Raw genomic sequence first — 25675 nt, 5'->3', positions numbered from 1 at the left:
TAATATTCGCATAATTTTCCCAAGATGTTAAACAATATATTAATATGTATTATGTCGCATTTATTCCTATCAAAATATATTGATGACCCATCAATATTATTACACAAACATAGATATGTATATACTTACGCGTGTACACGTAAAAAATTATGTTATTAAATATTTCATCCTACTATTGAAATCATTTGTCCTTCACTTTAGCACATCAGAGCTAAAAGTGCTTAAAGCACTTAAAACTTATAGGTGATCGGTTACAACTTTATTTAATCATAAAAAGGTTTTTTTTATAACTGTACTTTGAATTATGGATTTTTTTTATTTTTTAAAACATATCTTTAACGTAATATCATAATAATTAACACAAATTTAAGTATACCTACTTGCTTAGTGCAAGCAGGAACTTATCAAATTTCTTTACTTAGTTCTAAAATTACATAAAAACCCATAATTTTAATAAAAACTAATTGTTTGGAAGGGGGAAGACTAAAGTATTTACTATCTTTGTGACCAATTATTTTTTTAGTATTGTAATAAAACAACAATATTATTATAATTTCTTTCCAAAACTGTTTATCAACACTTTTTGAAAATTTGGGAAAAAAAGAAAAACTTTATGAATGTCAATAACAATTGAAGGGTATAGGGAAAAAACCAGCAGTCACTTTTTCTAATCTAAGAAAAACATGTTTAAGTAATGGTAAAATATGTTTTAAAATGTTAAAGAAATACTTAAAAATTTAAAAATATTTTATACTTTTGTTTATAATCGTGCTTAAAAGTAAAGAACTGATTCGTTTTGTATCAAAACGAATTTTAGAACAAATAATTGCTATTATTAAAAAGTGACTGCTGTTTTTTCCTTGTACCCTTCAATTATAAGTATAATAAGAAATTTTTTTTAAAATTCTCTATAGACTCAATTATTTTTAAAATCAAAAACTTTGGACCAAGTTGAAATATTTAAAAGATATGATTTCAGATAGTTAAATTTAGCACTCAATTTATAAGTTTTAGATTAAGTATTTCTAAAAAAAAATCATTGCGATTTTACTCAAAATAAATTTTATCAACTTGGTAAACAATAATAATTCAGTATTTTCGTTTATTAACTATATGAAAACTGTTATGTTGATATTATGTAGTTTTGATTTAAGACATGATTAACATTATATATATTAGTTACTGCAAATAATAAATTATATTTGGAAATAAACGACATAATCAGTTTGAGAAATAAATTCTAGTCAAATCCGATATAAGACAATAAGTTTTTGGAAATAAAGCTGCATATAAAGTATATTTTTATCAGAGAAATAATTAGTTTTGACAATTTATTTCAAGCCATAATTAAAGCAATACATACAATATCACAAAACTTGAAAATATTATTTGATATCAATATAACTTTTTAGAAACATAATCAGTTTTGGTAAAGGCTGCTTATATATAAATATATAAAAAAAAAATTTACAAAAAAAATTGTTAAAGATAGGTATTATTTAAAACATATTTAGCTGTACAAAAATCAACTTAATTAAAAAGAATTTATATATTGTTATTTGTTGTAAGAATAGATTAATAATTTCAATATTGAGTATTTTTTAAAATAAATATAGTTTTATCTATTTGATGGACAATAGAATCACTTAAGATTTATTTTGTGTAGTTTATAACAAGTTATTATTTCAAAACAAACTACAAATTATAAACAATTAAATATATGAGTTAGAGTACAGATTTTTTTTATGTTTTTAGAGTACTATGCTAAGAGATAAAATAAATATATGTATAAAAAAATATGTTTTTGGTATTTTGATCGTTGAAACTTCTCAGACTAATTATTAATCAACGCTATTTCCACCGTTGTTTTATTCAGACATATCCTCCATTTTAATGGAAGTTTTGATCTCCGGTTTCTTTGGTACCGTCAATGGGACGTTATGATTTAACATGTGAGATTGGAATTCGCATACATTGACAAATAGGCAAATATGACAGGACCAATTAACTTTCTCCCTGGCCTTATGTTTGGCCCAATGGTCCCAATAAAATCTTAAGTCAGCAAATTTTGTTTTACATTCTATACATAAAAACAATAATTTGCTTTCGGATCCTGAGCAACATTCCTGACCTTCCATAATCGCCGTTTAGCTAAAAACAATTAATAAAATACATAATATATCCAAAAAATTAGATGATACGAGCTTAAGTCTTAATGCGAGCACACATTATTTACAATGAAAAAAAAAATAAAACATTTATATATTATTTTGTTTGTGTATTTAACAAATACATCTAAACCCTTTTCGACATTTTATCTCTTCGCAAAAGCACAATAAATATTAAGACAGAAATTTAAACAATTCATTGTAGTTACAGTCGCTGTCGGTAGTTGAAACTAGATAGGTTTATCGGTTGTGATGAATATTAAGTATAAATAACATTATTTAAAAAGTAAATTTTATAAAAATACTTGTTATCAAATGAAATTTAAAAGAGTGAAACTCGGTCGAAAAATAAGTAAAAGGGCAAATAATGAGTTCGACAATAGAATTTTAAAGTAACTCCATTAACAGTATAAATTGGGACGAAATCGCTGGTACTTTTTTAGTTGGAATTAACAACACTTTTGGAACAGTAAATTAGATACGAAAAAAAAAAAAATTTATTTTAAAATGTTGTATTCTAAATACTATGCACACTCTACACTAGTAATATTATACCAAAAATTTTAATTAATCTCTTCTTAAGTAATTTAATTTTCATTAAATTTGAACTGGTATATTATATAAATGGAATATTATCAACTTTGTCGTAGATAATAATATTATATGCTTATAATGTTATTAAAACTTTTTCGTGAAAATTGGCAAAAAAAAAGGTTCAGGGTGAAAATTAAAATTTTTATTTAACAGTTGACCAAACCCGGTCTGGTGTATTATGGTTTGACACTATAAAATACATCAAACGTTTAATGCACACTTTAGTCTTTATCCCATAACAAAATATGTAATTCGACATACCTTCCGTTATATTTTGCACTTTGAATTTCAATCAGGTTTACTGCGAGCGACTAATAATAATTATTATTATTATTGTTAGCGTAATTCGGTAAGTAATAAAATCAATAACGGTCAACCACAATGTTTATTGTACACCAATTTTAATCAATATTATATTTTCAATCCGACACAACAGCACGTCGTCAAAATAATATGTTATTCATAGAATAAAGAATGTTATTGTTCAATCGATAATTGCATCGGATGCACTCGGGTGCAATATTAATAATAACACAACGAAATGCAGTTGTAACCAAAATATTGTTTTTTGTTACCAGAGAAACGATACCGATCTCAGCGTGTGTTTATAACGACCTTGGAAATAAAATATAGAAATGGCGTATTTTTAACTAATATTTTTCAATTTCGAAACGGACCCAAAAGGGTATATTGTTTTATAAATGTTCATAAGATGCGTTTTGATTTCAAATCTAGTTACGTTAAGTTAGAATAAATAAGCAATTTTTTTTTTTTTTAATAAATTCAATAGTTGTAATTAAATCTAAGTGTTTGGAGGGACATGTTTTTTGCTAGTTTTTGAGGAAACTCCTAGCCCTTCTTAATTGGTTTTATTACATAATATTATAAAATATACGATTTTTATACATATTTTTTTCCATTATAACTGTTCGGCAAATGTGCTTAAGATTTTTAGAAAAAAAAATGTCCATATTGGAACAAAAATTTAACTCATTTTTAAATTAGTGACTAAGTGACTTATTTTTAAATTGTGACTGTGAATGTAATTCTTACCGTCTATCGATTTACATTGAATGGTTTATTAGAAAGTGATTTTATAACTTTAAGTTATATTAGTTCTTGTAGACCTTTTACCTCACCGTCACCACCGTGCTGTGGTTTTATTAATATTTATTTTATTATTTACGGTCTATGAAAACAAAGAAATTGGTAAATACAGGTTAGACTTAAAGTAATAATATCAGTAATTGCAGCTATTAAACAGAAAGTATATATTAAATTCACAAGGGTAAACTATTACTGTGAAGACTGAGTTCCAAAAAACCTTCTTAGCTTTAAGTTAAGTTCAATGATATAACGCTGAAGTTCAGAGCCCAAAACACGATATGAATATAGAAATGAGCATAGTATTTATTTATATTATGATAATGTTTCTTACATATATTAAACAACATTTTGTTTAGTACTGTTGTTTAAATATTTAATCTCATACCGAAACATGGTTGTAAAATATTTTAACAAATTTTTTTTTGCTGTTTTCCTAATTATGCTTACTTTGAATTTTGTTACACACAACAAAGTTCAAATTAAAACCGTTCATTTTGTATTTTATATAGCAGAAAATCACATTTTAGGCTTTCCTGATACAGAGAAAAAATGTTTCTCGACAAAAAAAAATGTACCTGTGTACGATAAATTTGTTAGCAATACAACCAATTGATTAACATTAAAAATATACATACAATAATATACAGATATCAATTTATTATTATGAACTTTCGAAACAGCAAATTTATTTTAGCACACTCCAAATACATTTAGAAAAAAAATCAATTATCTTTCATAAATATTAAAACTTATTCATATTTTTTTTTTTTAACTCAAACTATATAAATTTGTGTACAGAAACATTTGGCCTTTTTTTCTTTTGAAAATCTAACGTCTACATAATATTTACACAATAAAAGACGTTATTGCAATATTACCAATAGTTTTGAATTATTTTTATACTCCATTAAAATAATAATTATTTGGAAAAAAATCACACGATTAAAAACCGTCTGTATTTATTAATTTAAAATCAAAATACGATGTATATAGTCTTGAAACATTTTGTGTACAAACTCCTCAAAACGATTATCTGAAATATAAAAAAAATATAATATAATCAATTTGGTTAAAACTCTATAGGTTTAATCGACGGACATTTTTATTGTTTATAAAGTATACAATATTTATTGTTTTAAAAAAAATTGTTTACAAAACTAGTGAGGCAAAAACAATTGGCTAAATACGTTTTAAACCTGATTTGGAGGTTTGATTTAAATTATTCCTCAATATATCCTCGTTTGTCAGAAAAAAATGTATTTTCATATTAACGCATTTTTGGAGATTAGAGAATATGTTTTTATTAAATATGTATTAATTTTAAGAGAGACTATTTTAAAAGTTACTACATATAAATTAATAACCAATGAAATGGTGAGCAATAATAGTAATAATTATTCTTTAACACAACGTTATGTTGACATTAGTTTGTTGTTTTTATCAATAATATTTTAGTATTTAGAGAAATCGTACTTAATAATTTAACATTTTTTATTATTACCTATACCTCTCAAAGAAATAATAGACAATTATAATTTTTTTCTTTACCAAAATTGTATTAATTATTGTTTCAATTGAATAAATAAACACAATATATTTTATTATATTAATTTATAAATAGAGATTGGATTTTTAAATACATTTATTGTATTTATACAACTGTATAACTTATTGATCACGGAATACATTAAAAATATTGAGAAATATTATGGAATATTTTAAGATATTATTAGTTCACATTATTATAATTTTTTGAACTTTTTTAAACCTAAAAATCTGTTCTCTTGTATTAAAAATTGTAAAAATATATATTTTAAAATAATTACCTCACACGTTAACGAATGTCTGATAAACAATTTGTGGCGTGCATTTATGCGACATAGTTGTAAGTGTTTCGATCTTCTGGAGTGCGTGCCAAATATTCTCTTTCAATCAAACACTCTATTCGTTTTTTGATGAGTACAGGCGACGGCATGAATCTCGACCTCAATTGCTCAGTGACTTCCATTATGAGAGTATTGTGTGTTAATTTTTTTCGAGCTTTCATTATGCGCACTAATGCCGCTTCAATTTCGTGTTTTCTATCCTCTTCCACCTTGTCTTTGGTCTTTCGGCGTTCCGGTTCGCTTTCATTTTTGGTTGTAATCGATTGAATTTTGACGCGGTATAATTTTGACGTATAGGACTCGTTTATAGAAAACTCGTGATGTAGCTCGATTTCTTTGGTTTTGGGGCTCTTTAACAGCACTCTCTGAGATGGTTTGCCCATCGCCAATGATTGCAGAGCGCGGGTCAGATCTTTCTCGTTGATATCTGTTTCATTCATGATGCTTTCCATGGTGATTTTCTCATAAGTGTTAAATAACATGAGTATCGCCATTTGATAGGTGGAAACTTGGAAGAGATGTTTGCGCGGAGACAACGTACCAATAGAATTCACGCTCGTGCCAGAGTTTGATGAAGTGGACACAACGATGCTACCACTGGCGCTCGAGCTTATCACAGATGTCGCACTATTATCTCGACGTGTCTCGTTGAACACAGCTGTAATGTCGGCTGAACCCAATTGAGGTTGGAGCCTTAACTGTCGGCCATTGTGTTTGCTTAAATAAAAGGTTCGGAATTCGTCGTAGGCCAGACGCGCTATACTGGGCACGTTACATTTCGGAGTGGTCGTCGGCAACGGCCAGAAACCGGTAGTTAAAACGCGAACGGACAGTTCCATATTGTTACAATTCAAAGAAGGAGTATCAGCTAAATATTTTTTAAAAGAATCCATCACGGTGTTTGATAGCGACATGTCTTTAAACATACCTTCTAGTTTAGATGTAAATTGACATCCACACTCAGTTTTTAATTTAGAGATCATGTTTTTTTCATTGTCGTCACTGACAGATTTGTTAAGCAACAATCTTTTGGCCAAATGTTGCTTATAATATGTCTCAAAAACGTCTTTGTCCTGAAGGAATCGGAACAACACCATGGCTTTGTCAAGCACAGGTTCCAGATCGTTCTCGTCCATTCCGCGAACTCCTCTCTTTAACTTGTCGTCGATGAATAACGACATGTACTCTGGAGATTTTGGATTTAAATTCAAAAAATGTTCAAAATCTGAAGATATCGTCTGTTTGAACATTTTGTCGCCAGCGAAAGAACTGTATAGGAAAAAATCTAATCTATCTTTGAGATCCAAGAGGCTCTGTACGTACGTGACGGGATTTAAATTGGTTTCGTCTTCTTTCACCAACGAACGGCCTTCTTCTCGTAGATATTTACTCAAACAATCCGACATGGTTTTGAGTCCGTCAGACAAATTACTCAAAAGCTTGTACATACAAGCCAGGTCTTTTGTTCTTTCGTTTCTCAACATGAACACAAACCCGGAATTTTCCATTTCCACAATGGTTTTCATATGTTTCTGGATTAGTTGTTCTTCGACCACTCGTATTATATGACTTTCGGTCGAGACGTCCAGGTAATTTTTAGCCCGCTCAGCTTCCTCATTGATGCGCGCTTCAGCTTTTTTAATATATATGGAAGCACTGTTTTCGGCCAACAGCATTTGACTTTCAACATTGTAGAACTCGCTGGACTGAGCGAGAAAAGGTCGTTCAAAATCTTCTTGGTACACTGACCGATTTTGAATTCCCAACACCATGAGCATTTGACACGCGCTTTTCAACGCGAGCCTATCAATGACCTCGCCGTTTCTCTCGCGCATCACCATGCTTAACAATGTTTCACGTAAATGATCCCTAATACGATCGTGGCGCACCACAGTGTCGCGAAACAATACAAGTCCGAGGTTGTACACGCTGTCGACCTCGTTGTTTTTCACGTACACCTTATCCATGTACATCAGTATGTCTCTTATCATCACCATCGATGTTTGATGGTCCCTCCAACATTTGTCAAGCATTTGAAGGAAATTGTTATTTAATGAGTCAAGCACGTCGGCTCGCACTTTAGTCTCCAGATGTGCGGACACAGTTTCCCTCATGCCGTTGTACAGTCGCTCGCCATGCTTCAACAATATCATTGTGTATGCATTGCGATACAACTCTTCGAAGCTCAGACAAGAGTTGTTCTTCTTTTGTATCTCTTGTATGGCGTTCTTCAGCATCGCCCACGTGCTGTCGACGTACTTTTCATCGGTGCGCGACGGGAACGCCTTTACCCTCATGTTGGTTTTCTTCTTCGGTATCGTGCTGTTCATTATGCTGGGGCGTCTCCGTCCTAAGGGGTCATTACTCATGGCAGATTACAAGCTATTCACAACGAGTGCATGACGGTCGTCTGTCAAAAATGAAAACGGCCATGAGCACAAAAACATGTCAAATGCTAACAAACTACGTCAACGTACCGTCCGGCAGAAGTTCAAAGCGATATCATGCGTATGAAATTATCCTTTAAAACGTCAACAATAGCTGATAGTCGATAGTCCGCAAAACAAAGGACGAACGTCTCGATTGGAAATAACACGGACTGGTGCAATATACTTAATGTTTCCTAGACCGCAATTGTTGAATCGTTATTCACACTAGAAATTTATATATTATAAAAATAAATACTTCACCGAGATTAAAGTAAACTTAAAACGGCCGTAATAACACGGAGCACGTTAAAACTTTCACATAATAGCTTGGTGCATAAAAATTAATGTATCGAACGGCTATTATCAATGTTTCAAAATATTTTCATTATCATCTGCAGTGGTGAATTTTCTTTTTACTATCTGTAATCATAAACTCTCGGGTTTTTGCTCCATGAAATCAGAGGCAAATTTAAAAAATGATAAGCCATCGACCGTTCTTATGTTTTTTTACATAAAATGCCATATTTTTATTTACACTTACAAATGGAAAATAAAATTGTATTTTTTATTTCTGAATGAATACTAATTTAAAAAAATAAAACAACAAAATTAACATGTCTTTTTTACATAGTTTTATCTTAAGACAAATTTTGCAAACATTTCACTTAACACCTTCCAATACAATTAGTCAGTACTAATAACAATTTGACCTTCGTGTGCAATTCTGTATACGTTTTCAAAATTAATAAAATTTATCATTTATAATCAATATAATATAATTAATATAATCATTTATAATCGGAAATAAGGGGCGACGAATATTAGTATGGTCAGTTCTAAGATGTGTTAGTGTGACACTTTTCCTGTCGATACGAATAACACCGGATAACTAAATTAGTCATTTCATAGATTAAATTAAACATAATCGATTTTTTCTTGTAAGCTGATGATAAATATGGGTGAAAAATATTAAATAATAGAGACAGCAAAACATGGTTTTTTAAAAGAAATAAAATATCAACATTTAAAATGGTCGGTTATATTTCGTCCCGCTATGCCTCAAAGAGTTAAGAAAAGTTAATAGTAAGTACAGTATACTTGAAGATTATTATGGAAGGGGTGACAGGGGCAATACACCCCTTGGTAGTTTTTTTAAGCCTAAGAAAATTCCAAATTTCAAACCGCTTTTATCGCCTTCTTCGTACTTCCTATTATAAATAGGAGGAATATATATTGTTTTTCTCTATGACATTGTAGAGTTTATTAATCTTATGGGACCATCCTAATGTGAAACCCTAGTTCGGATTAAGCCCTTTAGGTTAATCTTAAGGGAAAAAAACCTATTTACTTGTCTGGCGAATGTATTTTTTAATATATATTCTTTTCTTTATTCAAATTTCTATTTGTTTGCAATATTAAGAAGCGTTTAAAATTATTATAAACCCAATCCAACTATGTGAAACAACGCTCGTATGCAACCACATTGCCACGAATTGTGTAAACAACTACAAATAAGAAATAACAAATACAAAATATAGGAAATCTGTCCGTGTACAAGTTTTTGTTAATATATACATATATGTAAACTACATAGACACACAAACCGTCGAGTTACAATTATTATTATCCTAAACGGTTCTCGAATTTCACTTTGCATTTTGATTTTTAGTCCTTCGTCCGAGATCGTATATAAAACGCGTACAACAATCAATTCAAAATCAGTCGTTCAAAACAAGCAAACTTCTCAAAACTGGTCACACTCGATAAGGCCAACAATTATTATTATGTTAAAAACCGGCGTGTTCGTAATGGTGATGGCTGTAACCGGCCAGGTGAGTTAGCGATTATTACATTACCTACTCCTAATAAATTTGTTTTTATACAAGTATAGCTAAAATTGAATTTAATTCATAATATAAATCAAAAACAAAAATATTCTGAAACATTTTTTTTTTTCTGTACCTAAGGTCATTTATGGTAACGAAACGGTCGCCAAAGCCCAAAGCGATGCAGCCGCAACAGCATCGAATGGCGACGGAGCACCTACGGTTTCTACCGGTACAACAACGTCCACTAGCTCCAACAGCGATGGATCACTGTCCGACAACGTCGAGACAGAGTCAGTTGTACAGAGTGATCCACTACCCTACGAAGCCTCGGTCTTGCCCTATGGAAATTATTGCCCTACCGATCACAGCTCAAACGTAGCGAGCTACCAGCAACCTTCGATCCAAGAAACTTCCCTGACACAGCAGCCCGTTCCTAATGAACAATACTATCAGCCGTCGTATTCACAAGTGCAATCCGTTCCCCAAATCCAGCCTAATCCCATATCTTTTCCACAGCAATACACTAGCGAACCGTACGCTTACTATCAAGGTTATCCTCCAAGTTTTGCCGCTAATGCTTACCAAAGGGGATTCATTAGCAAACCTTGTGATTTAAGGAACGAGTTTTGCTGAACAATCAAAAGAAGACGACCATATTTTTATTTATTTTATTTTATTTTATTGAATGTAGTTAATTGTTTAGACAATTCAAATTTAGCTCGTGGTGTGTATTTATATTGTACTTAAATTTTAAATATTAATTAGTATCAATCATTGTCTTTATAAATTAACTGAGACATTTGTACCTTAGTTTTATCAGATATTATAACAACTATACTACTTTTTAAGTAGTATTAGAAAAAAATGTGTATAGTTTAAAAAATATATGTAAAAAAAAAACAATTGATAAGCAGAACAAGAGAAATTTTAAATATATAATTAAGTCAATGTTTAAAATTCAAATAATTTTATTTGTCAATAATAATGATTAGAATTATTGTGTATAAAACTAAAACACATTCGAGCAAGTACTTCAAATAAATTTAGTTGTTTATTACTTTTTTTATTATAATTAATTTTACAGGCAAATAGTTTAAAAATAAGTTTGTCAAACTTAATTTACATTATAAATATTGCCTACCTTTTAACACATACCTATAAAATATAACATGTGTAATCTAAGTGAAATAATTTTTGTATAATCAGAATCGTAACAATTCATTCATCGTAGTTGTCTGCTTGGCCGTTTTCACCGTAATTTTCGCCACGTTCAGGTTTGGCTGAGTAATACGATGATGTACTACTGTATCGAGCTCCGTTAGCCGGCTCATCGTCAGGTTCTTCTTTTTTAACAATATCCGGATCATATTCTTCGTGGCCACTGTTGTAGCCATCGTTGTAATCGTTGTAATTATCATAATTATTATCGTACTCTAAAAAATACATATTATTATAATAATACTGTTATATTTCATCAATATATGTATTATAATTTATATTAATATGTGAAAAATTAACAAACCATCGACAGGCTCTTGTTTGATATGGACCTTTTCTTCACGCTCGGAATCGTCTTTGTGCTTGTCACGTCTATCTTTACTCCTAAAACAAAAACGTTGAGTTTGAACAACAATTATCGTCATAGTAAAAATATATATTAATTAACCTGTCTCGGCGATGATGCTCCCTATCTTTGCGATCCTTCTTTCTTTCGCGATCCCTCGAACGACTACGTTTCCTTTTCCTTTCTCGATCTTTATCTCTCGATTTGGTAACGGGAACTTCTTCAACTTCATCGTAATCTACATCCCTAACACGATCTCTACTACGGCGTCTTTTGCGTTCCCTCGAACGTCTGAAAAAAAAAAACACATCAATAAATATTAATTTAAAAATAAAAGAGACATGGAAATTATACATATGACAACACAACAAATTTTAATATAATTGAATATTTCGCAATTGTTTAAACATTATTTTTTAATAATAAGTGAAATATTATCACCACTTACGATTTCGTATGATGACGTTTTCTTTCGCGATCTCTACTACGTGGACGCCTGTCACGGTCAGAACGATCACGCTCTCGGTCTCTGTCTCTGTCGCGATAATCACGATCCCGGTCTCTTTCTGTAGTGACACTACGTCCAGAGCGACTACCAGCCATTTCTCGAGCATACCTTTCTCTTTCTCTTTCGTTGTCTTCCCTACCGGAATGTTTTAGATTAACTTCAGGACCACCGCGTCTAGTGCCCCCTAATCCACCTCCTAAAAAAAGAAAAAAATTGGTTTGGTTATTAAAATCCAAATTAAGAACACATACACAATGCAATGTTTTTATTACACTTACCTAGTCTTCGAGGAAGCCAACCTTTCACAGTGCGTGCTCTTTCAACATCGACCAACACTCGGCGTCCATCAATTTTTTTCCCATCGGCATGTTTATATGCAGCTATAATATTATCGGGGGAATATAATTAGACTGAACTGAGATTTCACGAAAACTATACATCTATCATAGACCAATTTTAAAATTCCCAAGTCCCATTAAACCCAAAGAACCATTTCAGAAATCTTGTTTGTAATTTATGAAATAAAATATTAGCTCAGCCAAATCTTGAGAAAACGTTTTACGAGAGACGGTAACAGCATTAACGAAACCCAGACTTACCAGCCTCGCGAGAAGATTTATTTTTTTATACCTACGTAGAAAACATTAATGATATTATAATGAAATATTTAGGTACCTACCGGCTAAACCGAATATACTTATTTGCTATTTCTCTTAAGCGTCTTTTAAGCGCAGTTTTGTACTCCCAAGTGAATCATCCACAAAATACATGATTGGTTTTATATTGGAATTGTTTACTTTACCTGGGACGCCAATACTTACATAACAGGCGCAAAAAATTATTTTACTACCCAGTAAAAAAAAAAAAAACTAATAAAAGTATAGTATGTATAAAAAAAAATTGTTTGATGAGAACAGAAAACAAATATGTAATATAATTTCCTTGCACTGTTTTCACAATACATTACCTTTATAATATATTCTATTATTTGTTTTAGAATTGATAAATAGAATATTTATTAAATATTATTAACTAAAATTATATATAAATAACAAATACATAACATTACAGTTTACCAATTTCTGTAATGACCCTATACACGATGATTTGTATTGTAATTTAAACCAATTTTTTTAAAAAAATGTCATTAATTAATTTTTTAATAAATGTTTGCGATTAAGAAGAAACTTAGGAAAAAGTAAAGAGAGAAAGCGATAAATTACCTTTAAAAAAAAAATTTTATGTTATAAAAAAAAACGATATATGTACATTTGCAAAGAGACGATAGAAACCATAGTGAATACGTTAAACTATCTCGTAATTTGTATGTTGGGCTTACCACACATACAAACCTATATCAACAAAGTCGTCTACGTATAATCACAGGGTCATTAAAGAAGCTCCGATCAGCGAGCTCTTCACAGTTCACTGTATCAAGAACAAAATACAATTATTAAAACTGTACCAGAATATTTTTTTGTATTTAAATGCGTTTTTAGAAGTACGCGCATGAGTAGAGTCAAACTATAGGAATTACAAAAAAAAAACTTATAGAATCGGCGAGTATTCAGATCTTGAGTATTTAACGTATTTTTTTTTTAGCTTACGTGTTTTGTATACTTTGCAACAATTTTTTGACCTCAACATTCGCCGTTCAACACCGCTAAATCACTTTTTTGAAGAAAAAAATACAAAGCACGATCAATACTTACAATGCATGTCGCGTTCATACTCGTACTCGATGAAAGCATACCCTCTAGGTTTACCGTCGATCTTGTTGTGTATGACCACAATCTGTATAAGTAAATAATTAAAAACATGGTATTAAATAAAAAAGAAAAAAAATTACCTTTTTAATAGGACCGTATAATTCAAACTCTCTACGCAGTTTCGATTCAGATGTATCATAATTCTAAAAAAAAATATATGAATTTATATCATTTATTTTATGTACACACTAAATAGGTAACATAAATATATATATTATGATGTAAAATTACTCAATGAAATCCGTTTAAAATGTATATACAAAATATAATTATTTTTTTTACTATTATGATTTTAGATAGACTAATTTAAAAAACTAAAAATAATGTTTTAAAATAGCATAAAATATTTAAACAAAGAAATACTTACAATTCTTGCGACAAACAATGTTTTAAATGGATCAGTTGTAGCGTTTGCGACGGTATGTGGTTCCCCTTTAAACAGATAAAATAACATTAACAATGAGTTATGAGCTACATTATCAATAGAATATTCATCATATTTTGTCAGGGTCAGATAAGCTTTGGAGTTTTTCTTTGTGTTTTTTGTAACTGGAAACTACCCGACAGTCTTGCCAGGCTGAATTCACACATTAAGACGTAGCGCTTATTTTTTTTTCTCCAAAAAATTCAGTGTAAATGTGGGTTACGCGAGTGCTCAAAGTGAGAATCGGCTTATAAGGCCTAATTTAGTTGCCTCGAAGGAGGAGTCTTTTTCTAGATAGTCGTCTGACAGAGAGCGAAACTACTGCCTGTGTCTAAGTGACTACCCAACTACAGAGAGTAGCTGCCTTACCCACTCATCCTTCAAGTTTCGCATTAGGTAATAGATCTAAGATTAGGTATTACAGTGTAAACAAAAATGAGAAGATACTTACACAGAGCAATTTCTTGTTCTAGTTTGTACGCTACTTGTTCAGCCTTCTCTCTACGTCGTCTTTCCAAACGTTCTTCTCGGGTTTCGATTTTCGTTGGCGGTGGAGTGTCTTCGGGTTCCTGAAAAAAACCAATACTTAGCAAGGTCGGTACGTTTTACTACAAATCGGAGGCGTACATACTTCGAACAAGTCCATAAAACTACCAACGCCCAAGTAGCCGCGGGTTTTCTTTTCGTACGGCAATTTGACGACGGGCGGCAGGTAAGGCATAGGATCCCTTGGCGCAAAAAGCGCCAACAGATTGGGTGGTAAAAATTGAGTCATCGTAAATAAAAATTCACACTGTTATTAGTCAAATAATGTACACACACACTCACACATAAATCATTTTGAGTTGAACAAACCAAAAAAATACCGTTCTGACCGTAATTCGTGGTTAATAAATCAAACGCCAATAACCGATTGTCCAAAGACCAGGGCGCAGACAAGACAACCCGCAAACGTCAAAATCAACAAAAAGAACATAAAGTAGAGAAGTCAGAAACAGAAAATTATTATAAATCAACCATTTACGATTTCGGTGCAATATCATTTAACATGGAAGAAAAACTACCGCGTTACCAACCCGGCAGCGGCTGTTAGTAATGAAATTTGACAATTAAATTTAGTGAATTTACAAATTTTGATAAAATAATAGGTATGATCATTGTTCATTGATGAGTAAATATAAGAAATAATACAATAGTACATTATTGCTGCCGAGGTGGGTCATATAATATAAATAATTAAATTTAGTCATACCGACTATGGTTAGGATGAATGAGAAGAAGATATTATACATACAAATATTAATAATTTCTATGTAAATCCACATTGGTTACTGTTGTACGAATGCATGAGTTAATAAGATATAGTTTTCTATTAGTAAAACTCTCATCGACCCTTTAATATGTTTGTATCTGTGATTCATGAACAGTACCAGTAAAATAGCTTTATGCCCTTGTATATTCGTCACTAACCCAAATATAAAGACAGATATCTATTCTGTGTCGTACAAATAAAAAACTTAACAAGTATCGCTTTTTATTATCATCATAAGAATAAAACACGTACATTTATAACGTTTTGAAAGACGTCATTCCTAAATCCAATTTCCTATTGTGCAAAATTTTCAAAATCAATTTTTTTGGAAGAAAATTTCATGGAAGAAAATATAAAATAAATATATTGCTAATTGTGTAGAGGTAGTTGCAGTCTGCTTTGTTATTATCAATTATAATGTTAGGTTAGGTTTGATATTTCTAGAGAAATGATTAGACAAATATTTTAAACAGTGAAAAACAGTAATATACCTCTACGGATCATTTGGGTTTTGTCTTTTTATCGGTTTGTGATTTTTTTCAAATAAATCTATTGCCCGTTCAATTACGATGGAAGGCATCCTGCAAAAACAAAACTGGATACCTGGCCAATTCAAAAATGTTCCAGAAACTGGAAGACCAGGTCTGTGCATTCAACTTGTAGAGGTTTAATAGGGCCTTTAAATTGAAAAAAAATGTTTAAAAACGAATTTCTACTCGACGTTTTTATTACACATTAAATATTGCAGTAATATTTGAATTTACCACATTAAACTCTTAAGAGAGGTCGATTTCAAAAATCAGAAATCGGTGTTGGTTTAAAAAGTTATAAGCTCTATTTTAACTAACTTTTTTTTTTTTTTCCTACTTAACAGGACAATACGATATTACCCAACATGGATGGACGCCAATAACAACATCGACTTCAGTTCTTGGTGTCCAATTTGACACCGGAGTAGCTGTGGCTGCCGACGTGCTAACTTCTTATGGATCGATGGCTTGTTTTCAAAATAACCCTAGAATATTGACAGTAAATAATTTCTACATAGATATATTTTTGATGTACATAAATTATTTTACAAAATACAAATTTCATTGGACAGGTCAATAAAAATATTTTACTAGCTGCGGCCGGCGAATACTCCGATTTCCAGTATGTTCGTGATTTGATCGAACAGAAAGTTAATGCTGAAACGTGTTTAAACGATGGCATCGCGTTGAAACCAAAAGCATTGTACACTTGGCTCTCTCGCGTCCTATACAACCGTAGAACCAAAATGAAGCCGCTATGGTCTACATTTTTGGTGGCTGGCGTTCAAGACAATGAACCGTTTTTGGGAGAAATCGACAAAATAGGTACTGCTTTCCCCGACCAACAGATCGCTAGTGGCTACGGTGCGTACATTGCATTGCCATTACTGCGCAAAGCCATTGACGAAAAACGTTTGAAATCCAACTCAAAACTAACGCGAGAAGAAGCCACAGAATTACTCAAAACGTGTATGGAAGTTCTGTATTACAGGTATGATGAGTATAATAGAATAATTTATTTTGAAAAAGTATTTACTTTTTACAAAAAATAATTAAATTTGCATTCGTGTGTTTAGAGATGCAAGAAGTCTTGACAAATATCAAATTGGAGTAATAACTAGCGATAATGTTGAGATAAGCGATCACGTATTAGCGCCTAGATGGGAAATTGCGAGATTGGTGCAAGGATATGAATAGTGATGTTTATTATTATTATTATTTAATATTAAAAAACATATTTTTGATCAGTTTTTCTAAAAAAAATTCAATATTTAAATGGAAGGTAATTTTTTTTTAATACATTTATTGTAATATATACAAAAATTAAAAATTATTTTTATCGTATTTTTAATTTACCTAAAATTTTGGCCTTCAGTAGGTACCGTTTTGTATTATATTAAAAAATGTACAATGACGCGTAAGGTAGAGATGTGAACTTAACAAAACTTACATTTTAAAGTTTTTTTCTGAAAAAATATCTTGTTTACCAATTAGTTTTTCCATACCATCAAAAGAGAGGTTCAATGAATATTTCATTAAATTTAACATAAGTCTTTTAGTGTCTAAAACAACTTGTATATTCAACTATAGACATAACGATTTGGATTATTTATGTTCATGCTATCGTCGATAATAATAATGATCGCTTGTGAAAGTTTTAAAAAAAATTGTTGAGAGGTTTCATCAAAACTATTTAGAAGTGCTTCTGAAAAGCATTATTAAGTTCATAATAATCTATATTTAATATTTTGAAGAAAAAAAATATTTAAAAAAACTAACAACAAACATATTTTGATTATAAATATTGAACTACAATATTACTTTTGTACCAAACATTTAAATTAATCAAAAATTAAAATGTCAACCAAAATAAATCTTAGCTCCACTCTAGCTTGTCACATTTTTAGACTTCTAGCCTTAAAAATGTCCATCCTTTCTAAGGGAAAAGCATTGAAAAATAATATTACTAATCAATGGTATGTTACACAAGGTATGGTTTTTTTGTTTGTCAACGTTTATTAATCAATAATAGTATGTTTAAAGAATATTGCATAAAAATTTGGATTATTTTTAAAAGTATTTAGCACACTGTTATTTTAAGTTGAAAATATGTACATTTTCTGAGGTATTTTTCTCAATTTCAAAAAGAAAGGGGTGAATTTTTTTCTGGGCCAATAAAATACCTTACAAGTAAGACTTCTAATCTATAGACTTGCTGCATGGAATTGATTTGGCAGTTTAAAATATATTGTGGGCTCAGACACACACATTTAGTTGTAATATAAACAACGCGTTCATATTAATAAATGTTAAAGATATAATATTCATTATTACAGAAAACTATATATACTATAACAATGAATAGTATATTATTATAACAATAATATATTTACAACAGCATAATAAAAAAAAAAAAATAATATATAAATTATCTTGTTTGGACGCAGGAAAATTACGTAGTATAAACGGTTATACATAATACATTACACGTTAACTAGAATGGGTGAATGGTTGTACAGAAAACAAGGTTACTGTTTGTAACTTAATTTAAAAATAGGATAATGTGAAACAAGAATTAATTGAGGATAGTGTGACGGTCATAAATGTTTCGTCTTTGTTCTTTCACTTGTTTCTTCCATTTGTCTTGTTGATGGCCAAATCGGTTAAGAACATTACCGCTGCTCCCGGCACTGGATGGATCAACGGCTTCTCTATTATCCAACGACACAGCGGGCGGCAAATCGTCCTATATTAGCACATTAACACACATTAAATATAAAGGTATTAAATAAAATATCTAAACTAACAACACACAACAACAACACGGGAACAACATGCAATATTTGATACGTTAAAACCGTTGGCGTAGTGGTAACAGTACTCACAACTTAAACACTACACGACTACGCCATTGATTAGAACTACTTATAAAATTAAAATGTTAATCAGTTTTCGGTTGATAATCTCCACTCATAAGTGCAATTATTATATTAAGTGTTAATGTATTATTCATTTCAAGCAACAAACATATTTATTATCAAAACAAAAAAAGTCCAACTAATTCATATTTACGATATAAACTTTGATAAGCTTATTACTCATTACTTTGATGCGTTTCTGTAATTTTGCTGGAATTATTTTTGACGTACAAATACTGTCAAAATGGTTATATATCAAAAAAGAAAAAGGTCTCAGCACGTTAAAAAACGGCTATTATGCATTTGTTATTTTTGTTACGAGACAAATTGGGCGACAAATTGTTGGACTTACAAAACTACCGCTATCGGACATTGTTGGCTCCAATAAAGAACATACCTCTTCGTTGGTGTGCTCTACATATGTTCCGACCAGCTTGCGTTTCCTCATCAATGGATCCAAACACAACAGAAACGACATGTACGCAACCAATACAAATATAACGCAAAGTACAATCAATACGACCACCTGAACGAAATGGAAATAACTTTTATTTTAGAAACTTTGGAAAACGGAATACCAATTATAATTATTTAGCATATTACCTTCATGGTTGTAGTATTTCTACTTTCGTAAGTGCATGTACAACGAGGACATAGTTCTTTTTTGGTATTGTTCACCTCACCGATGACAGGTAAACTCACTCCATTACAATCGCTAAAACAAACAATTCAAAATAGTTAGTAAAAAACATAAAATATGACATATTTTAATAAATAAACAACATACTTGCTAGGAAGAACGTTGGCTATGTATAATTTATTATACATCTCGGTACCATTTACTATCGTGCATACGCATTTGCACCTAGCGTCTTCATACGATTCGCTCTAGAAAAAAAGCAAAAACAAACGATAAATAGCTATCGTCTGACCGAAAGTGCAGTAAAAGGGTATCATAAATATTTACCTTTGACAAATCGGCCAACGACAATAAGCCTACCAATATTGGTAAGGCTAACATATTGAACTCGCAGTGAATTAAACCGATTTATAAGCGCGGATCGTATCGGAATAAAAACATATTGAAATAAAAACGAAGAGCAATTGGTAGTGAAGACGAAAAGGCTTTTTTCCAACAGTCAATGGGTTAAATGCAAGACCAACTAATCCGCCATGGTTTGATGATCCACTGTTGAGACCTAGTTAATGTTGCCGAACACAAAAGATTAGATTAATAATTGCATAATACAAATCAAAATGTAGATGCACCTACTGTGGTCAATGTTTATCCAAACATGAGTGAGTGAAGTGACATGACACAGTGATAACAATATTCCTACAATTATTATTACAGTGTATACAGCTGCTGTGCACTCATCATACAGTGGCGGTAATAATTATTATTGGTAAATAAACGGCACCCAATGTAACGACTTACTGATAGTTGATACAATAATCAGTATACTTGTCCACGGACATAATATTAATTATTACAAACAAAAATAAACCTGGTGACTGTTTAGTGTTTAATGTCAGTCTAAATAGACTGATTTAATAATCTATTCTGCGGTTTTACCGCTGTCTGTGCAGTGTTGGTTGTTGTTTTTTTAAATATCCTAAATAATGTTTAAATAATATTTTATTTTGCTTATCTTAATCAATAAATAAAATAAAAGAAAGTCATGTTAGGATGTATATTATGCATATCAATATATAATATTATATTATATTATATGGTCGATAACCAGTTTTTAGTAAATAGTTTTAAGATTATTAAAATTATCTTTGGCCATTATCTGGTGAGTTTTTGGTTGGGTTTGTGTAGGTGTGTCTAACAACTGATGAACGTTAACATGGTGTACATAAATATGATGATTAACATTATAACAGATTTTATTTTTTATTAATAAAGGCTTTTTAAAAAAAAAAAACAACAGTATCTAACGACAGACATTATACATCTGAATAACTTGAATGACTAAATGCTATTTTTTTATTGTTACCTAATGTGAGCCAAATCGGTCCTTCGTACACTGTAATACCTCCATTAGATTGATTGTTAAACTAAATAATATCCATACTACTTTAGCTTTTGACAAACATTTTATTGGTTTGTAATAATGATGAGTTTTTAATATGTTCTCTTTGGGGCTACACCAAATCCTTTTTAATCGAAGACATAAAATTTAATAATTAATCACAAAAAAAAAATTATTTCATATCATTTTTCATTTATTAATTTATTTGTTTTTATTTATTAATTCAATAGTTAACTATGTAAGCAATTCATTATTGTCTCCTTTCAAAGTCTAAAAATCGTCGAAATATTGAAACATCTTTAAACTCTTTTTCTATGTCATTTCCCCGAAAATAGAACAACATCCTTCCTCGCAATTTTAAATCTAAGAAACGAGACAATCGGCGACTGATTTATAGGCAGGCAACATAGGAAGTTGCAACAATTAATTTGGAGGTGGTAATATGTTTTTACAATCTTAAAACCATTGTAGAATGGCTAATATAATTAGTTGTCTAGAGGCGGAAAATATTTAAATCCACCTCTGAAGAAAATGTAGCCACATTTTTTAATATTATCTAATATCTAATTTCCATTTAAAATGGTCTTTGAGCAGAAGCCGACAACTAAGGTTTAAGCAAATAGATTTATGTAAATATTAATTTTTTATGAATTTATATTTTAAACAGACACATAAACAAAATATACATTTCTTGAAATATTCTTTTTAACAATGAACAAACACTTAAATTTAAGTACAACGCGTTTTAACAATAGTATAACAAGAACATCGAAATAATTTATATACATACAAATAAAGATAATAATTATTTTATCAAATAACATCACAATGGAATGTGATAATAGTAGGTACTCTCGTATGGTTGGGTGGTGTCAAACGCAAATCAGGGCGCTTTCGCCAAAATCAATAATTAATAATCTGCGTTTGAATTGTGTGTTTACACGGTTCTATCGGTCAAAGCAATATTCACGGTAAATACAAACCCTCACACTGTCGCCTGTCACGGTCAAGGAACGGAGTTACTAAAAACTACTATAAGACGAGTATGTGCTAAGGAACTCGGCATAGCCAAGAGAAAACCAAACGTTTCCCAGAAAAAGCGTCCCTTTCGCGCAGTATGTCTATTTAGCGAGAAATATTTTCAAAGAGACATCAACATCAACCATATATCCCCCTCCGGAACTATTCTACAATTGAAAAAAATGTATGCAATCGCTAACTCGAATGGAGACAAACAAACCCAACTGCGGAAGTAACTCTAATAGTTTTAAACATTATGCGACTTGTTGATCCATTAAGTTATAAACATCGGACGATAATCTGATAAAAATTGTCAGTAGAAAAATAATTCAAACCTACTTCCTTGCCTTCGCCGAGTTAAGTCGGACTGCTTGGTTCCTCTCTTTTTCTCTATCGACAATCGGGCTTGCGCAAAATCCGAACACTCATACGACTTCAACGTTCATTTCAATAGATAATTATTGTCAATTTCGAATCAACTTCAAATCGCGTTAGTAACATAATAATTTCAGTTGGCGTTTCGCTCCGACCACAGCAACTTGACATCAACTTGCGGCTCGTTGATAATTGGAAATAAAAAAAGCAACCTTCGTTACAACAACACTTATACCGATTAACCACGTCTGACGATACCTCCTATATCTGACCTGCAATTGAAACGGCCTACAGTAAACGATATTGAAGGTTGTGTGTTCGTCAAAAGGTATCCGTTAACCGGTTAGTTTGTTAAATTTATCCGGGGATGGATAGAGGAGCCAAAAAACCCGTATATACATCCGACTGATAAGAGAATCTCGTGAGCAGTCGTAAAGGAAGCAATACTATATTGTGTAGGTCAGGGATAAGTGTATGTAATAGTCAAGCTATATCTGAGAACCCGCGCAAAAGACCACGAGGAGCGTTGACGTGAATTTCAAAATTTGTCTACAGTTTAACACTACTGTCGGTCCAATCGGTTTAACCCGTCAGTTTAACGACAGCATTTAAAAAATATGAATAAATAAAAAAAATAAAAATTGGCGGTCGACCGAAACGTAGGATTGAGACTAATGCGCTTTTGAAAGCGATTGAAGTTTATTGAATATTTTAGTTTTGCCGAAAACAGCAACGCCATCGACATGGTAATGGAATAGGCCACTATTGTGATTATATAACGCTCTTGGTAAGCACGCTCAACAGTAAATTTACCGGTGGAGGCTTGAAGTCCGGTAAGAATCTTTCTATTTCACCGATCTGTAAACAAAAAAAATGTATACATAAAATTCAGTGCAGAAACAACGATAGTATTTTACGCGCATGCGGTTATTTATCATTATTTTCGTAGATCTCTTTCTTGGCTGGAAATTGACATTAGTTAGATAAATTAAATGTAAACTTTTATAGAAAAGTTCCAGGAAATTTTCTACAGTGGAGACCACTCAAAATCATCTACGAGTATATTTACTAGTGTACTAACAATTGGCTCGAAAATATAACAATATTAATTAGTGGTTAAAATATTATAATACAGTTGAATTATAAACGAAATGTAATTTTAAATGCATCTTCGTTTATTAGTTTCGAATATAAAATACACAACACAATATTGTGATACATCATATTTAAATTTTAAATTAAATATCTAAAAATTAAAATATTTTCTCTGGACAGATTTTGTTTTTTTTTCTATAAAAAAGAACGATTAGGAAGACACGTTTGTTAATATTCGTAAATGGTAATGTGTATTATTCATAATTAATTTATTGAAAACATATATTTAAAACTTTCAAATGAATGAAGAAAATCGAAAACTTTAAATAATAAGAATGTCGTACATTTTCCACAAATACCTTTTGTAATAATTTTCTTTCGAGCAATTTGGCGGGTTGGCAATGAAAAGGTCCTATGATCGTCAAAAATTAAATATTTGCATACAATTATTTTTTTTAGATACAACTTCTTCATTATGATAAAGTAACGAATTCAGAAAAGGATTCTATCATTGTGTTTTTCAGTATTGGGGAGTAGTAAAAAGTTGTATTTGGCATTTACAATTAAAAATGTAAAATGTTGCTAACCTTTTACTATCAATTGCTTTCTAGTTTTGAAATTGTTTAAAATTCATTTTTTCTCTATTCAATTACTTAAGAACTAGTATATTTTGTTTATTACCAGACCAAGACACCGGCATTAGGTTCCTGACGACTCCCAGGGTCAACAGCCTGAAACAGCTTACGGTGTGTTGGCCGTCGTGAACATGTTTTTCACGGAACAGTCGCGATACCAAACACTCCGTCTTGATTTCGATTTCGGTGTCAAGAAAAACTGTAATAAATAAAAACGATTAGATTTATCTTCCCAATTAACCATTTACAAATGAATTACATATTCCACGGCATCAGCATCGTGTACCGGCGTATTGACAACCTGTAATTATATACATATAAAATAACGGTTAGATTTATTTGTTATCGTTTTTTTATAGGGCAACACAGGTAATGCAGATGGGTGACGATCAAGTGTGTGAGGTTGCTAGGTTCAAGTACTTAGGATCGGTAGTACAAACAAATGGTGGGTACGAGGAGGACGTGAAAAATAGATTACAATTGTAAATGGATGCAGTGGAGGGGAGCGTCAGGTGTTACGTGTGACAGGAAGATGCCTTACAGCGGGCGGGGCGTTTTTTAAGATCGATTTTGGCCTTTTGTCGGTGGCTAGCGGCGGTCTCTTCAGAATTATTATTTTATTAGTGTTTATCGGCTCAACAAAAGAAACTTTTTTCGGCCGATTAACAGCTCGTGGCACCAACATCGATATTTCCGCCGTCGTTGGTGTCTTCGCTGCCGCTACTGTAGCTTTCATTATACATGCTAGCGTTAACAATTTCTTCTTTGTAGCAGCCTCCGGTGTAGAAGTTATAGCTGTGCATGTTGGCGGAATTATTTCTTTCTGCGTTGCAGCCGCCATTGTAGAAGTTTCCGCTATTATTGTATTCGCTACCGCCGGTGAACAAGCTTCCAATGGGAGCGACCGATCGGCACTCGTCATCCTCTCTATTATGTAGTTATAGAGAGCCGGGGTATAGGTCATGCTAGTGTCTTCCAGAATACTCTGGAAGAAGCGATCTTTGATGCGTCCTTCTCCTCCTCTACCGTCTGTAACCCTATCGACCTTTTAGATGATGGCGCCGGACTCGAATTCTCATAGACCTATATATACGTTATATTATCATAATTATAACATTAAATACATTACATTAATCTATAGGGATTCAATATATAGGATGTAATGTAAACCAGGGGTGAAATTTAATTAGAGGAATTAACTACTGTGATATCAAAAAATATAATATGAGAGATTGGAATGGAGGAAACCAACTAAAATTCTAGCGTAGAAAGTAGAAACTACTTTACAAGTCTATGACTACAAAAAAAACGTCTCTCAAGTGTCATATTATGAAAATCAGCTGTAAAACTATTTTTTCTAGTTTACAAAAATTAGCAATATTACTGTTAAAACAACATCATAAATGGAAATTAAAAGTGGTGTCATCCCTTTAAAGATAACTTTTGTCACAACTAGTAGTAACAGTATTCGGT

At 31.3% G+C, this 25675-nt stretch overlaps 5 protein-coding genes across 8 annotated transcripts; 2 read left to right on the top strand and 3 right to left on the bottom strand.

Annotated features, from left to right (window-relative positions):
* Positions 1–4609: 4609 nt before the first annotated feature.
* Positions 4610–8528, bottom strand: LOC126834593 (cullin-3-B-like). 2 transcript variants are annotated; one of them, XM_050566638.1, is made up of 3 exons: positions 8233–8528; positions 5696–8165; positions 4611–4902 (listed from the first exon to the last, which is right to left on the bottom strand). In XM_050566638.1, the coding sequence occupies exon 2, from the start codon at positions 8122–8124 to the stop codon at positions 5740–5742; it is 2385 nt and encodes a 794-aa protein (XP_050422595.1). In that variant the 5' UTR covers positions 8125–8165; positions 8233–8528; the 3' UTR covers positions 4611–4902; positions 5696–5739. The 2 variants fall into 2 exon arrangements, with proteins under 2 accessions (XP_050422596.1, XP_050422595.1); XM_050566639.1 differs by having other exon boundaries at positions 4610–4902; positions 5696–8528.
* A 1390-nt stretch (positions 8529–9918) lies between these two features.
* On the top strand, positions 9919–10929 carry LOC126834578 (uncharacterized). The gene is made up of 2 exons (XM_050566607.1): positions 9919–10016; positions 10152–10929. The coding sequence occupies exons 1-2, from the start codon at positions 9969–9971 to the stop codon at positions 10644–10646; spliced, it is 543 nt and encodes a 180-aa protein (XP_050422564.1). The 5' UTR covers positions 9919–9968; the 3' UTR covers positions 10647–10929.
* Positions 10930–11042: 113 nt separating this feature from the next.
* Positions 11043–15300, bottom strand: LOC126834577 (U1 small nuclear ribonucleoprotein 70 kDa-like). Its single transcript, XM_050566605.1, has 10 exons — positions 14910–15300; positions 14730–14847; positions 14222–14286; positions 13935–13997; positions 13798–13879; positions 12364–12465; positions 12026–12281; positions 11680–11868; positions 11536–11615; positions 11043–11446 (listed from the first exon to the last, which is right to left on the bottom strand). Exons 1-10 carry the CDS (start codon positions 15051–15053, stop codon positions 11232–11234), a joined length of 1314 nt encoding a protein of 437 aa, XP_050422562.1. The 5' UTR covers positions 15054–15300; the 3' UTR covers positions 11043–11231.
* A 734-nt stretch (positions 15301–16034) lies between these two features.
* Positions 16035–17453, top strand: LOC126834778 (proteasome subunit beta type-4). Its single transcript, XM_050566943.1, has 4 exons — positions 16035–16232; positions 16465–16619; positions 16693–17111; positions 17197–17453. Exons 1-4 carry the CDS (start codon positions 16160–16162, stop codon positions 17315–17317), a joined length of 768 nt encoding a protein of 255 aa, XP_050422900.1. The 5' UTR covers positions 16035–16159; the 3' UTR covers positions 17318–17453.
* A 1041-nt stretch (positions 17454–18494) lies between these two features.
* LOC126834779 (uncharacterized protein CG1161) lies at positions 18495–20421 on the bottom strand. 3 transcript variants are annotated; one of them, XM_050566945.1, is made up of 6 exons: positions 20312–20421; positions 20006–20237; positions 19826–19926; positions 19642–19753; positions 19391–19564; positions 18495–18866 (listed from the first exon to the last, which is right to left on the bottom strand). In XM_050566945.1, exons 2-6 carry the CDS (start codon positions 20057–20059, stop codon positions 18696–18698), a joined length of 612 nt encoding a protein of 203 aa, XP_050422902.1. In that variant the 5' UTR covers positions 20060–20237; positions 20312–20421; the 3' UTR covers positions 18495–18695. The 3 variants fall into 3 exon arrangements, with proteins under 3 accessions (XP_050422902.1, XP_050422901.1, XP_050422903.1); XM_050566944.1 differs by lacking the exon at positions 20312–20421 and having other exon boundaries at positions 20006–20305; XM_050566946.1 differs by lacking the exon at positions 20312–20421 and having other exon boundaries at positions 18496–18866; positions 19436–19564; positions 20006–20305.
* Between the last annotated feature and the right edge of the window lie 5254 nt (positions 20422–25675).

The sequence above is a fragment of the Adelges cooleyi genome, unplaced genomic scaffold, assembly GCF_023614345.1.
Source record: "Adelges cooleyi isolate 19-005CV unplaced genomic scaffold, UGA_ACOO_1.1 ACOO_flye_CR_arks_rails_tigmint_CR_PRNA_21, whole genome shotgun sequence".
Classification (NCBI taxonomy): Eukaryota; Metazoa; Arthropoda; class Insecta; order Hemiptera; family Adelgidae; genus Adelges; species Adelges cooleyi.
The sequence above is the reverse complement of the archived record's forward strand: the minus strand, read 5'-3'. Positions and strand labels throughout refer to the sequence as shown.

Coding starts and splice junctions, on each gene's coding strand:
- LOC126834593 (XM_050566639.1), bottom strand. CDS start 8,124: ATGAGTAATGACCCCTTAGGACGGAGACGCCCCAGCATAATGAACAGC.
- LOC126834578 (XM_050566607.1), top strand. CDS start 9,969: ATGTTAAAAACCGGCGTGTTCGTAATGGTGATGGCTGTAACCGGCCAG. Junction 10,017..10,151: donor TGATGGCTGTAACCGGCCAG/GTGAGTTAGCGA, acceptor TCTGTACCTAAG/GTCATTTATGGTAACGAAAC.
- LOC126834577 (XM_050566605.1), bottom strand. CDS start 15,053: ATGACTCAATTTTTACCACCCAATCTGTTGGCGCTTTTTGCGCCAAGG. Junction 14,848..14,909: donor GTTTTATGGACTTGTTCGAA/GTATGTACGCCT, acceptor GGTTTTTTTCAG/GAACCCGAAGACACTCCACC. Junction 13,880..13,934: donor TATACGGTCCTATTAAAAAG/GTAATTTTTTTT, acceptor TTACTTATACAG/ATTGTGGTCATACACAACAA.
- LOC126834778 (XM_050566943.1), top strand. CDS start 16,160: ATGGAAGGCATCCTGCAAAAACAAAACTGGATACCTGGCCAATTCAAA. Junction 16,233..16,464: donor TCCAGAAACTGGAAGACCAG/GTCTGTGCATTC, acceptor CCTACTTAACAG/GACAATACGATATTACCCAA. Junction 16,620..16,692: donor ATAACCCTAGAATATTGACA/GTAAATAATTTC, acceptor TTCATTGGACAG/GTCAATAAAAATATTTTACT.
- LOC126834779 (XM_050566945.1), bottom strand. CDS start 20,059: ATGTTAGCCTTACCAATATTGGTAGGCTTATTGTCGTTGGCCGATTTG. Junction 19,927..20,005: donor CGTTGGCCGATTTGTCAAAG/GTAAATATTTAT, acceptor CTTTTTTTCTAG/AGCGAATCGTATGAAGACGC. Junction 19,565..19,641: donor GAAATACTACAACCATGAAG/GTAATATGCTAA, acceptor CATTTCGTTCAG/GTGGTCGTATTGATTGTACT.